The 12,728-nt window shown below is 32.2% G+C and overlaps 3 protein-coding genes across 4 annotated transcripts; 1 reads left to right on the plus strand and 2 right to left on the minus strand.

The window, feature by feature from the left end:
* Positions 1 to 233: 233 nt before the first annotated feature.
* LOC140054589 (iron-sulfur cluster co-chaperone protein HscB-like) lies at positions 234 to 1,298 on the minus strand. The gene has a single exon (XM_072099638.1). It carries the CDS (start codon positions 1,275 to 1,277, stop codon positions 333 to 335), a length of 945 nt encoding a protein of 314 aa, XP_071955739.1. The 5' UTR covers positions 1,278 to 1,298; the 3' UTR covers positions 234 to 332.
* Positions 1,299 to 1,330: 32 nt separating this feature from the next.
* On the plus strand, positions 1,331 to 4,399 carry LOC140054588 (citramalyl-CoA lyase, mitochondrial-like). The gene is made up of 6 exons (XM_072099637.1): positions 1,331 to 1,666; positions 1,844 to 2,035; positions 2,195 to 2,393; positions 3,285 to 3,398; positions 3,818 to 3,996; positions 4,195 to 4,399. The coding sequence occupies exons 1-6, from the start codon at positions 1,388 to 1,390 to the stop codon at positions 4,294 to 4,296; spliced, it is 1,065 nt and encodes a 354-aa protein (XP_071955738.1). The 5' UTR covers positions 1,331 to 1,387; the 3' UTR covers positions 4,297 to 4,399.
* Positions 4,400 to 4,600: 201 nt separating this feature from the next.
* Positions 4,601 to 12,711, minus strand: LOC140054587 (protein MMS22-like). 2 transcript variants are annotated; one of them, XM_072099636.1, is made up of 23 exons: positions 12,587 to 12,711; positions 11,325 to 11,377; positions 11,096 to 11,155; positions 10,744 to 10,851; positions 10,502 to 10,613; positions 10,223 to 10,304; positions 9,885 to 9,978; positions 9,360 to 9,496; positions 8,977 to 9,067; positions 8,745 to 8,803; positions 8,450 to 8,570; positions 8,204 to 8,287; positions 7,859 to 8,066; positions 7,443 to 7,520; positions 7,163 to 7,336; positions 6,840 to 6,965; positions 6,507 to 6,605; positions 6,289 to 6,342; positions 6,121 to 6,167; positions 5,815 to 5,958; positions 5,205 to 5,339; positions 4,898 to 5,089; positions 4,601 to 4,717 (listed from the first exon to the last, which is right to left on the minus strand). In XM_072099636.1, exons 1-23 carry the CDS (start codon positions 12,587 to 12,589, stop codon positions 4,624 to 4,626), a joined length of 2,355 nt encoding a protein of 784 aa, XP_071955737.1. In that variant the 5' UTR covers positions 12,590 to 12,711; the 3' UTR covers positions 4,601 to 4,623. The 2 variants fall into 2 exon arrangements, with proteins under 2 accessions (XP_071955737.1, XP_071955736.1); XM_072099635.1 differs by having other exon boundaries at positions 8,745 to 8,806.
* Positions 12,712 to 12,728: the final 17 nt, after the last annotated feature.

Here is a 12,728-nt window from a genome sequence, read left to right on the forward strand (position 1 = left end):
CTTGTTGAGCACAGAGAATTAAATATTTCTTCAGTAATTAATTAATTTTTGAATGAATGGAACAAGAATTGCTGCTGACTGCAAATACACAATATTTAAAACAAAAGAATTATTGCAATAAGTTTTTGCAATAAGAAAAGTGCAATAATTTTTTATAAACTTTAGTGACTTTAAACTAATAACTGCTTACAAACAGAATTAATGTATATTCATTTAATTCTAATATCTGATGTGTTCAATTCTCATCTATATTACTGCAATAAATCAATAACAAATATGCAAAATATATCAAAATATAACAAGTTTAATTTTTGATTTATAAATCTGTTTGATTAAACTGTTGATGTACCAAGTTTTTCTTTCACTTTATCGTCAATGTTTGTGTAATATTTTAGTTTTGCTAGGACGTCTCTCGCTTCTTTCAACTGGTCATTCTTAAATAGCTCTGCAAGTTGTATCATTAACTCTTTAATATTCAATTCATTTTCTTCACCAATTTTCTTTACAATTTCTAGGTTGGTTGTATCGGACAACTCTTCATTTAACTCCATCATATCCATAAGAAATACTTTATCGACCATTGAGTCGCCTTCTTCGATTGGGTGGCCTAGAAGTTCCAATAGATACAATCCTCTATTTAAAGGTTTTAATAATGTTGAATATGCTTTGTTGACAGCAGAGGACTGCCCAGCTGAGAATTCTTGTTCCTTAGGAGACTTCTGACTGAACTTATCTGGATGAAGTAAGCGTTGAAAATTTCGGAATGTTTGAGTAAGTTCTTTTGTGTCAATGTCAAATGATTTTAGTAAACTCATTCTTTGAAAATAGTCAATATTTTCTTGACATGGTTGAATCATTTTGCAAGATTCACAAAAAAAATTTACGCCAATCTCAGGATGTGAATTTGAAGCTAAACAATTCCAACATATTGATGAAGTATGGCAAAAACGAATTGGACTGCATGTATCGTATCCAACGAGATGCTTAGGCCCAATAACCTTACACATACCACTCCCAAAACGAGCGGACGATATGGCCTTAGTTGCAACATGATCGCCAGTCTTCAGAAAAATTTCTGGGCCTGGCGAACCGTCCAACATTCTAACACGATATTTATAGTTACATAAGCTTGAAAAAGCCCTAAAATTACATATCTTATTTACTTCAATAATATGTACATTACTTGGTTTTGGTAATATACATTTAAACTTCACAAAACACTGCCGTAACACAAATTTAGAACTTTGGATTCGAAACATTACCATGGGCGCTGCCATTTTGTTTATTTGCAATTATAGAGGGCGCCAAAGGTAAACAAACTTTACGGCGTGTTACGTTATCGGAAATAAGTTCATAACAAAAATAAGAACTAATTTATTTGCTAATTATGAATTTTTCTTTAGCCAAACACATTGCTCACTCATATTTTAAACATTATAGATTAATTTCATGTAAAAGATGGGTTAGGTCTAGAATTAACTCTTCAGATATAGACGTTCAAATGCTAGGCCCTGCCTCGTCAATCAGAAGGCAATCGGTTTTCACACCTCGGCGGGCCGTGATGTATGTTCCCGGGAGTGAACAAAAAAAGTTAGGAAAGTTAGAGGGCCTAGCAGTAGATTGTGCTGTGATGGATTGTGAAGATGGAGTGGCGATTAACAGAAAGGTTTTTTTCGTCTATTCTATTTTGTCTTACTAGGCCTACTGTATTCAATTTAAATTTTTTACACTGTGAACTCACAAATCTGTAAATCCTAATATAGTAATAATATTACAGTAATTATATGTTGTTAAAAAGCAGCAGTGAATCCCAAAACAGTATCATCGTTTTTTTTTTATGCAGGATGTAGCCAGAGAAAACATCAGAGCATCACTTGACTCTTTATCAACGCCGGGTGTAGGCGACTTGGCTGTTAGAATAAATGCTATGGATTCTGGGATAGTATCGGATGACTTAAATATAATTTACAAAGCTCATAATTTACCAAAAACCTTAATGCTTCCCAAAGTTAACAGTCAGAAAGATTTAAATTTGGTGAGAAGATAATTACTTTTATTTGTGATATTTTGTCTTGTGTACATGTACCTTTAAAAACTGTTGTGTGTTTGTATAATACCATTTATGTATTGGAAGCAGTGTTTAAAATTAAAACTACTTCTGAAAATATTTGACTTAATTTTATTGTTTTTTCAGTTTTCTGAAATCTTTGTAGATGTTTTGAGGAGAAAGAATTGCCCAAATTATAAAGCAAAGCTTGTCATATTCACTGAGAGTGCTATTGGTCTTATAAACTTGAAGGATATTCTACAAGAAGGCATGGAACTTTCTAAGACTCTTCCATTCCAGCTTGAAGGGGTGGTTTTTGGATCAGATGATTTTTGTGCTGACATCGGCAAGTGTTATTTTGAAAATCTTATTTACAGATGTACATAGTTATCACTTTTTCCATTTAATATTTTTTTTTGTGTAATTTTTTGTGTGCTTTATTTTATTTTGTTAATCCTTATGAATTCTATTTATTTTAATTTTTGTTGTTGCATGTTTATGTCTTGTCATGATGTATGTTGTTGCATGTTTATGTCTTGTCATGCTGTATGTTGTTGCATGTTTATGTCTTGTCATGCTGTATGTTGTTGCATGTTTATGTCTTGTCATGCTGTATGTTGTTGCATGTTTATGTCTTGTCATGCTGTATGTTGTTGCATGTTTATGTCTTGTCATGCTGTATGTTGTTGCATGTTTATTATGTCTTGTCATGCTGTATGTTGTTGCATGTTTATGTCTTGTCATGCTGTATGTTGTTGCATGTTTATGTCTTGTCATGCTGTATGTTGTTGCATGTTTATGTCTTGTCATGCTGTATGTTGTTGCATGTTTATGTCTTGTCATGCTGTATGTTGTTGCATGTTTATGTCTTGTCATGCTGTATGTTGTTGCATGTTTATTATGTCTTGTCATGCTGTATGTTGTTGCATGTTTATTATGTCTTGTCATGCTGTATGTTGTTGCATGTTTTATGTCTTGTCATGCTGTATGTTGTTGCATGTTTATGTCTTGTCATGCTGTATGTTGTTGCATGTTTATGTCTTGTCATGCTGTATGTTGTTGCATGTTTATGTCTTGTCATGCTGTATGTTTGTGATGGACCACTCTCATAAAATATTGTTGAAATAAATTTTAAAAAAAAGTAACCATTTAAAATACTTCAGAAATTTATACCTTATACCCCTTATTAGGTTCAAAAATTAAATAATTGTGTTTGTTTTCTAACTTCCTTTTATAGGTGCAAGTAGAACAGAAGGAGCCAACGAATTGTTGTATGCACGACAAAAGGTTGTTACAACAGCAAAAGCATTTGGATTGCAAGCAATTGATTTAGTTCACATTAATTTTCGTGGTAAGTTAGGAAGTTGTTCTAAGGCTGCGTTCACACGTAGAGGGCAAGGTTGGCGTGCCTCTTATGCAAGTCGTAAAGTAATCCAAAGCATTTGATTACAAGCTATCTATCTTCTAACTACTGTAAAGCTCTGTCTACACTTCCTATCAAACTTTATGTGACAAAAAAATGTGATGTACCCATATATGGACATGATGATGTCATATCACTACCATATTTTGGCACATTGCATTTTTTTTGTCAAACTAGTTTGATAGTGTAGACAGAGCTTTTGGTTAGGGATCTGGATGCTGTAATAGATCAGAAAATAAGGTTAGCTTAAATTGCTGCCAGTACAAAAGCATCATTTTGCAGAAATGATGATGGCAATATTTAAAGCCTAATAATAAAAATAGCTAAAATTCCTTTTTTTTAAACAGATCTCAAGTCTCTTGAGAAACAATCACTAGAAGGAGCGACTATGGGCTTTACTGGTAAGCAGGTCATTCACCCCAATCAGGTGGACGTGGTTCAACGAGCATTCAGTCCATCTGATGAGAAAGTTGAATGGGCTCAAGAACTCATCAAAGAATTTGAAAATCACCAACAGTCAGGAAAGGTAAAGTTGTTGTCATGTCTGAGGTTTGGGGAAACTCTCCCAAAACTGAACACATTTGGGCTCGCCTAATATGTCAGATTTTCTGGAAATTCCGGTATTCCGAGAATTTTTTATAATTGTAAATATGAATTTGGAAACTTTTGTACCGATATTGATATTGCAATCAAGCAATGTATGAAAATGTTTTTGTTTTTTTAGGGTGCAATGACCTTCCGAGGCAGTATGATAGACATGCCATTAGTATTACAAGCTAAGAACATCCTAAGTCTTGTGAACACCAACAATAATGTGAAAAGGTGACAGACTAAGAACACAGCAAGATTAACTACCCATGATGCTCCAGCTCTTGCCAACTGAAATACCAAGATTCAAATTCTATGTTTACTATTTACTGTATAGCTTTGTGATTAGTGTAGGTTTAAAATAATCATTTTGGGACATATGGCGTGTCATACCTATACAAGAAACATGGGGGCAGGTCTACAATCTGATTAATAAATCATAAGACATAAAATAAAGAAAAAATGACATCTTATTGAGTTTGAAATATTTAATAAAGTTATTGTAATTGCTATTATACATGATCTAGTATGTAATATACATACAATATTATGGCCTGGTTATGGGTTAGTATTCTAACACCTCTCTGCCTTGTTCAATTTGTTGGATTACAACTTCTCCACCTGACCCCAGATGACCTAACAACGACTTGTATGTCCTCCTGAAAATAAACAAACAAAATAATTTCATATTACTGTAACTATCAACCTTTCTGGGGATGTCATAGTTTGTTAAATAGTGTATAGGAATTCACATCAAACAGGTTTGTTCTTTGACATACATTTCAAAATTATATGAAAGTCAGTTATTTATAAAATTCATCATTTAGTAATAATTTTACCTGATTCGGTTATCGGTGCCAGCACCTCTCTTCATCTCACATTTTGCAAGTAGTTCATTCAAATATGGAATCATGTCATACATCGGGAGAGGGTAGAGGGCAGCAACACTTTCAAGCACTTGAAACGTACTAGACTGATGAACTTGAAGATTGCGATCTACAAATTTTTGTAATATGGACGATAAATCTTTGCTGTAAAAAAAGAAAATAATTTGTTTTTGGAATAACAGAATATAAAATCAAACAATATATTTTTTTCCCGTATTGACCATTAAGCAACGTTTCTTACTGGTATTTAAGCACTTACTTAATATTTTTATCTGCACTGCTCTTACAAGCCTGCATCATAATCACTAAAATCTGAGATGCCTGTCGTTTCAGTCCACCATTATCGCACATCAACAAATAATTCAAAATTGTGTCTAAAAGTGGTGCTGCATTTCTGTACAAAAACATACACATTATTACTGTATAATAAAATGTTGTGTTTTAAAATATTCAATTCAATGCAAGTCTATTTTATACTGTAATCAGAAATCTCATAAAATACATTTTTTTACAATGTTGTATAAGCTGCTGACCATAATTCTATGACAGACCATAGAGAAATATTGGGTAGAAGGTACATCACATCTTTGCATGCAAGATTACCTTTCACAAGTCACAACTACTTGTAACACGGAAATTCAAATATTGTCATTACAGTTATCTTTTAATACAAACACATTATACAGTATGTAACTGGATCCCACAAATGTATATACAGTATTTATAGTTTTGTTGCATAGAAAGAAAGGGTCATATAAGCTATTTAGGTTGTTAACTGACCTATTAACATCAAGCAAGTATACGTTTTGAAATGGTTATATTATAGATCAATGTAAAATGTTAGTATCATATTAATTTCAATGTCTTACTTAGCTGTCTCATTTGCTAAACTAGTCCTGGTAAATAGTTCATGAACAAACTGGAGTGCATTGGCTGCCTGGCTTGGTGCCTGCTGGCCTTTTAACGCAATAAATCTGGACCTTAAAACTTCAATTACAAACTGCCTCAGCTTTCTGTAGTTTAAAAATAAAAAACTTAAATACATAATAAAGTTATATTATTATATATTTCGGAAACACAGCAAACTTTTTGCAATTTATTATTATATTTTTATAATTTATATCAGCTAAATTTATAATTTAATTTGTAAAGATAATTACTGTCTGTAAACCAACCTCATGTGTGGAGTTGGATTGTGTCGTTGAGATGGATATAGAGTGACCTATGAAATAAAGTAAATATATCAAACGTATACAAGTGCATTCTATGATGAAGATTTCTATGATGAAAAAATTGTTTAAAGCTCTGCTGGCCAACACAACCACCATAATTGATATACTCACCAACAATGGGTGATTGGCAGTTACACTGTTACTATTTGGCATCAGAGATGATTTCTAAAATATAAAATATATCAAAATATTAATATTCTTGTTCAATAGCTTTTTATATAAATAAGCAATGAAGTAAAAAGCACACTGTTGTCCAAAGGTTCTACAAGAAAACTATTAGGCCAAAAATTGCTTATTCAAAGAATAACAAATTAAAAACAATTACTTACAATTGCAAATCTGATAAAATATTGTTGTACGATTTCCTGCATCTTCTGTCGAATGAACCCGTCTTTGTGGAAGTCCAATGTTGACAAGCCTTCAAGAAACTTAAAAAAGTAATTTAATTTAAAATATCTTCATTTCAATTTTCTAACCTATTGTAGTAGGCCTAGCAAATTATTGAATATATAGCCATATATGTACAGTACATACAAGTGATAAGGATATCATCCCTATGAGCCCTTGCCTAAAAACCCACATTCTTCAACAACCATGATTGAAAGTGGATTTCTTCATATCTATATTTCACCTGCTTCATTTTAGACCAACAGACAACTCACCAAGTTAAGTGTGTCTCTGATTGCACTTAGCATGTTAGTTGGTAGTGTCTTGTTAGGGTTGAAGATAAGAGGTGGTAGCAGTAGTTCACTGATTAGACCTGGTAACTGTGATTGGTGAGGCTTGCTCTAAAAATAAAAATGAGCACAATTTATATTTTGTTTCATAAATTTGAGATGTAAGACACAAAGGAACAAGAGAATGAGAACATTTTAACAATTTCTTTTTCTTTTTATATTGTATATGTATGCTTCATATGGACAGTTTGTCGGAAATAAAGTTGAATTTAATTGAATGGTCTTGTCTTTTAATTACTCTACCATACCTGAACATACAACACAGGAGCACAATCTCTTACAATATAACCAATTGCTCTGTAAAGCCATTTCAGTTCCGCTTCAGCTGCGCTTGACTTCTTCAATGAAAACTGGATCAGTTTAACAAGATCACCAAATAGTTGTAGCGTCTCCTTCCGAAACTGAATCTTTTCTTGCAAGTTCTGAAAATAAAACTTGATCTTTAAAAGTAAGAAACTTAGAAAATGATTAAGCTACAGACTAAACGTAAAGGAATTGTGACATACTTAAGTTTGCATTCTTACTAACCTTTGCAGAAGCAAAACGTTGTCCAAGACATCTTACAAACTGGCTGAATTCAGGCTCATTGGTATCTGGTAACTGTGCCTGCATTTTAAATACACATTTTAATTAAATAATCTTTACATTATAGTTTATAGACTTCACAGTAGGCCTATTGAGGGAAGAGTGAAATACCAATCGACAGGTTGGTGGCAGCATATTCAGTAATGGGACCAAAGAGGTACTTTATTGTTTTGTGAATAAACTAAGAATAAACAAAACAATAAAGAACAATAGCAATTTAATTGGATTAGCACACTTTAACAGCTCATGAGTTTTCCACTCTTCCTGGCCTACTGTGATGCAATCATTTATTTTAGCCTTTTAAATTAGCCATCCAACTAGTCTGCAACAAGAAAAGTTATTAAAAGAAGACAACTTACACGGTTTCCTAATATGGTAGTCATTGCTGGAAGCTTGTAAATAAGTCTGGTAAACTCCTGTAGTTCATCTGCATTTTGATTGGTCAATATTGAACACCTGACCCAAGCATGAATGAGGGTGGGTTGATAGGCTTCTCCGTAGTGTTTTTCTACTTTTTGCATGAGGGCAGTGTTTGGTAGAAGATGGCAAAGATAGCGCAATGAAATACTGAAAAGAAGAAACTAAATATACATAAAGTGATTGTATTAAATACATTGTCATTCTTGCACTGTATAATAATATTAAGAAATTGTTGTTTTTGGAGAAAAGGTAAAAGGTTTTAAATAAATAAAACAGATACAAACCTGAAATGTACGCTTGTGTCAGCTACACCAAAATAATTGAAAATATCCAACATTTTTTCTTGTGGTTCCGTCAAATTATCTTCCCTGTAAAACAAAACAAAAAATAATGAGTTTTTAAGCTCAGTCTACACTATCAAATATATGTGACAAAAAAATGTGATGTGCCCAAATATGGTAGTGATATGCTCAAATATGGTAGTGATGTGCTTAAATATGGTAGAGATAAGACATCATCATGTCACTTACATGTCTGAGGCCAGCATAGTGAAACTAGCAGCAACGTCAGCAAGTAAACAATTTGGTTTAGAATTTGATGAACTTGATTTCACAAAAGAGTAAAAGTTATTCCATAATCTTTGAATCAAATCTGAAACAACAAAAGTTAGTAATGAATAAATAAATGGTAAAATCACAATAATTTATTCAATGGATGAAGCATCAAAATGTCCTCTCTGTTACTGTAGTATATACAATGTATGAACAGAAATATCTAGCCTTTATGTATTGTACCATGCCTTGATGTCAACAATATTACCAGTACCTTTAATTTTTGCCTTTGGTACATGCTTGCCTTCTGACCGATACATTCTCTTATACACGCTTCTGCAGGAAAAAACAATTACATTTTTTTATTTATTTAATTAATAAAACATATTATAAAATTAATAAATTTAATAAAAAAATCAATTTAAAAAAAACTTCTTTCTTATACACTATAATTAGTATACAAAAAACTTCATTTATTTTGAAAGATAAAAACTTTAAATGCTGACCTTTGACATGCCATGAGGTTTAATGTGAACTGAAGCATGACTCGTATTTCAGATTCATTACAAGCTGGTAAAAGATGTTTGAAACCTGATCCTGTAAAAAAAAAATGGAATTATATAGCAGAGGCAAGGGAAAAGAAACAAATACTTTTCTAGGTCTAGGTTGCTTCATGTAATGTGTGTAACAACATGCCAATACGTGACGTCACAGCAATTTATGGCAGCGATATCCTTAATCTCACGATTGTTCTGAAATCATAATGTACATCCCTAATACGTTGTTAAAATATGGTCCTCGGTCAAGTTGTCCTTTAGGAAGTGATGGCTAAAATCACCAGGAGGGAAAGGTAAAGTTTAAACAAGATACCAAGATATATTATACAGACCTATAAGTTTTTCTTCTGATAGGGACAGATTGTCACTACTGTTATCAAACACATCTTGAGTGGAATCAGTGTACAATGTTATAAGTGTCCATATCTGGTGCCGTTCACCAATATCCATATCTGTCTGTGACAGTTCTCTGTTGAATAAAAAAATGTATATTTTAAATGAAAATTACAAAAAAAGGGAAAAATTGATAGTTCCCAAAATAGATTTGACACCATGCAATTGCAAGTGCTATTTATCAAGTTTATTTTTTAACATTTTTTTACTGTTTTTAACCTTTTGCTGTTTCATATACATTGTTTTTTGTATGTATTTGCGTTTAACTATTTTTGTCGTGTTTTTTTAACCTTTCAACTATAATTTATGTGACAATAAATTTGAACTTGATTTAGAATAGCGCCTTGAGCACTCTTGAGTGGTATGTGCGCTATAAAAATCCTGTTATTATTATTATTAATAGAATTTCTTTCATTGTTTAGTCCTAGTCCACCATTAATAGTTGATTTCAATTAGTATTTTACCTGCAAATTGTATCAAAACCTGATGAAAGTTTGTCGGCAACAAACGACATATCCACCTGCCTTTCTTGAAGCACAAGACACAATGTAAACAAACCTACAACAGAGGAAAGTACACATTAGTTTTTTTAAACTTTGCATCACTGATAACCAAAGCAAAATCAGAGAAACATTGACATGGTTCAGAATCAAGCTCTGGTTTATTGATATAAGACAATTTCAAGGATGAAAGGATATATAGTTTGACAAAAAAAAGTGTGATGTGCCCAAATATGGTAGTGATATGCTTAAATATGGTAGTGCTATGACATCATCATGTCCATATATGGACAGAGCTTTACCTTTGTATATGATCTGTTGCTTACTACGAGATAATGATGAATCCATTAACAGCATATCAAGTAAATCTACCATCTTATGACTCTGAAAAATATAAAACAAGTTTGTTTCATTTTTGATGCAAATTTCATTTTTCATATATCACACACATAAATTGAATAAAAATTAGAAGAATGATCAAACCATACCAACAAACAAGTGCCTTATGATAGGCGTTTTTATTCTAGTGAACATTGTAAGTTATTATAAAACAATTTAGTATTAATTTAAGTTGTACTTACCACATCTGTAAGATCTACTTTCTGTGCAAGAATAAGAAAAAGACTTATGAATTGACTTAATCCATTGCTATTCAGTTCTTGCATGCTACGACTGTGAAACTTGGAGTACAACCTAAAAAAAAAATTATTTTGGTTGGTTATGATGGTTACAAAACATATTTACGTACTTTTCCATTGAAATAACAAGATTTTTTTTTTTCGTTAATGCCTCAAATTTAAAATAAATTTCCAATTTTACTTGCCTTCCTTTAATTTGCCGCCATCCTTGTAATTTGTCTGATCCCTCCAATTTCCCAAATTGAGCAGCAATGATTCGCAAAAAAAGATGAAAACTGTTTTCAGAGTCTTGGCTAAAAAGAGAAAGATAAACTTAGTACCTGACGACCTGACCTTAATATTTTATTAACATACACTAAATTAAGTGTGAAGTAACTTGAATTTGAATAGTGCAAAAGTAATAGAAAAATTAAAGAATAAAACCAGACATTTAGTCTGATAAAATTTAAGAGCATTGACTGTGCACAATAAGTATACCACAGAAACTGGATTTTCTTTCATATAAATCTAATAAATAAACTACAAATAAATACTTACCTTGCTGTGTGGTCAGTTGCTCTTTGTTTACATTGGTCAAACCATCCTATTGCTGATTTACTAGAATAAAAATGTACAAAAAAGTTATTTAATTTGGTTCAATAAAATAATATGTTTATCTAAGTACGTACAGTAAGTAGGTACAATATGTTCTCACAGAAATGTCATCCATGCATTGAATCATATGACACAATTGAAATATTTCAAAATGATATTAAGTGTAGCTTACCTTAGAGATGCTAATCCATCTAGGTAACGCTCTGTCTTTAATAAAGATTGATTCTGAAAGAATATCAATGAATTGACATCAGAATTCCTTACAGATTTTGTTTGTCTGTTAGGTTTGACTGTTTGTGTTTGGTGCCCAAACATGACAGAGAGAGAGACAAATAAACACAATTTTATCTTACCATTCTCTTGTGGCTGTATTGCCATAGAGCTGCTAATATCTTTGTGTTTGGTTCCCAAACATGACAGAGAGAGAGACAAATAAACACAATTTTATCTTACCATTCTCTTGTGGCTGAATTGCCATAGAGCTGCTAATATCTTAGTGTCTGGTTGCCAAACATGACAGAGAGAGAGACAAATAAACACAATTTTATCTTACCATTCTCTTGTGGCTGTATTGCCATAGAGTTGCTAATATCTTTGTGTTTGGTTCCCAAACATGACAGAGAGAGAGACAAATAAACACAATTTTATCTTACCATTCTCTTGTGGCTGTATTGCCATAGAGTTGCTAACATCTTTGTGTTTGGTTCCCAAACAAGACAGAGAGGGAGGCAAATAAACACAATTTTATCTTGCCATTCTATTGTGGCTGTATTGCCAAAGAGTTGCTAATATCTTTGTGTTTGGTTCCCAAACATGACACAGAGAGAGAGAGACAAATAAACACAATTTTATCTTACCATTCTCTTGTGGCTGTAGTATTGCCATAGAGTTGCTAATATCTTTGTGTTTGGTTCCCAAACATGACAGAGAGAGAGACAAATAAACACAATTTTACCTTACCATTCTCTTGTATCTGTATTGCCATAGAGTTGCTAATATCTTTGTGTTTGGTTCCCAAACATGACAGAGAGAGAGACAAATAAACACAATTTTATCTTACCATTCTCTTGTGGCTGTATTGCCATAGAGTTGCTAATATTTTTGTGTTTTTTTTTTTGTTTTTGTTTTTTTATTTATTTCGGTATATAAAACATTACAAAAAGCAGAACAAGTCTGAAATTATTGTAGCACATTATATAAAAAATTTACATTACAGATAAAAAATACAAAACAATTTACAATATGCATAAGAAAAATAAATATACTGTACAGTTTGGTTCCCAAACATGACAGAGAGAGAGACAAATAAACACAATTTTATCTTACCATTGTCTTGTGGCTGTATTGCCATAGAGTTGCTAATATCTTTGTGTTTGGTTCCCAAACATGACAGAGAGAGAGAGAGAGAGACAAATAAACACAATTTTATCTTACCATTCTCTTGTGGCTGTATTGCCATAAACTTGCTAATATCTTAGTGTCTGGTTGCCAAACATGACAGAGAGAGAGACAGCATTGCAACTGTACACGAATACTTTCCTCATCAAAACTCAGCTCCTAAAAAAGAAATGTCATG

The sequence above is a fragment of the Antedon mediterranea genome, chromosome 7 (assembly GCF_964355755.1).
Source record: "Antedon mediterranea chromosome 7, ecAntMedi1.1, whole genome shotgun sequence".
Classification (NCBI taxonomy): domain Eukaryota; kingdom Metazoa; phylum Echinodermata; class Crinoidea; order Comatulida; family Antedonidae; genus Antedon; species Antedon mediterranea.

What these genes read in the sequence shown, in the direction of transcription:
- LOC140054589 (XM_072099638.1), bottom strand. Translation starts at nt 1,277, where the DNA reads ATGGCAGCGCCCATGGTAATGTTTCGAATCCAAAGTTCTAAATTTGTG.
- LOC140054588 (XM_072099637.1), top strand. Translation starts at nt 1,388, where the DNA reads ATGAATTTTTCTTTAGCCAAACACATTGCTCACTCATATTTTAAACAT. An exon ending in GAGTGGCGATTAACAGAAAG is followed by an intron (nt 1,667 to 1,843) that starts GTTTTTTTCGTC and finishes TTTTTTATGCAG; the next exon opens with GATGTAGCCAGAGAAAACAT. An exon ending in AGTTCACATTAATTTTCGTG is followed by an intron (nt 3,399 to 3,817) that starts GTAAGTTAGGAA and finishes TTTTTTAAACAG; the next exon opens with ATCTCAAGTCTCTTGAGAAA.
- LOC140054587 (XM_072099635.1), bottom strand. An exon ending in ACTATGCTGGCCTCAGACAT is followed by an intron (nt 8,288 to 8,449) that starts GTAAGTGACATG and finishes TTTGTTTTACAG; the next exon opens with GGAAGATAATTTGACGGAAC. An exon ending in GACACAAGCGTACATTTCAG is followed by an intron (nt 8,067 to 8,203) that starts GTTTGTATCTGT and finishes TCTTCTTTTCAG; the next exon opens with TATTTCATTGCGCTATCTTT.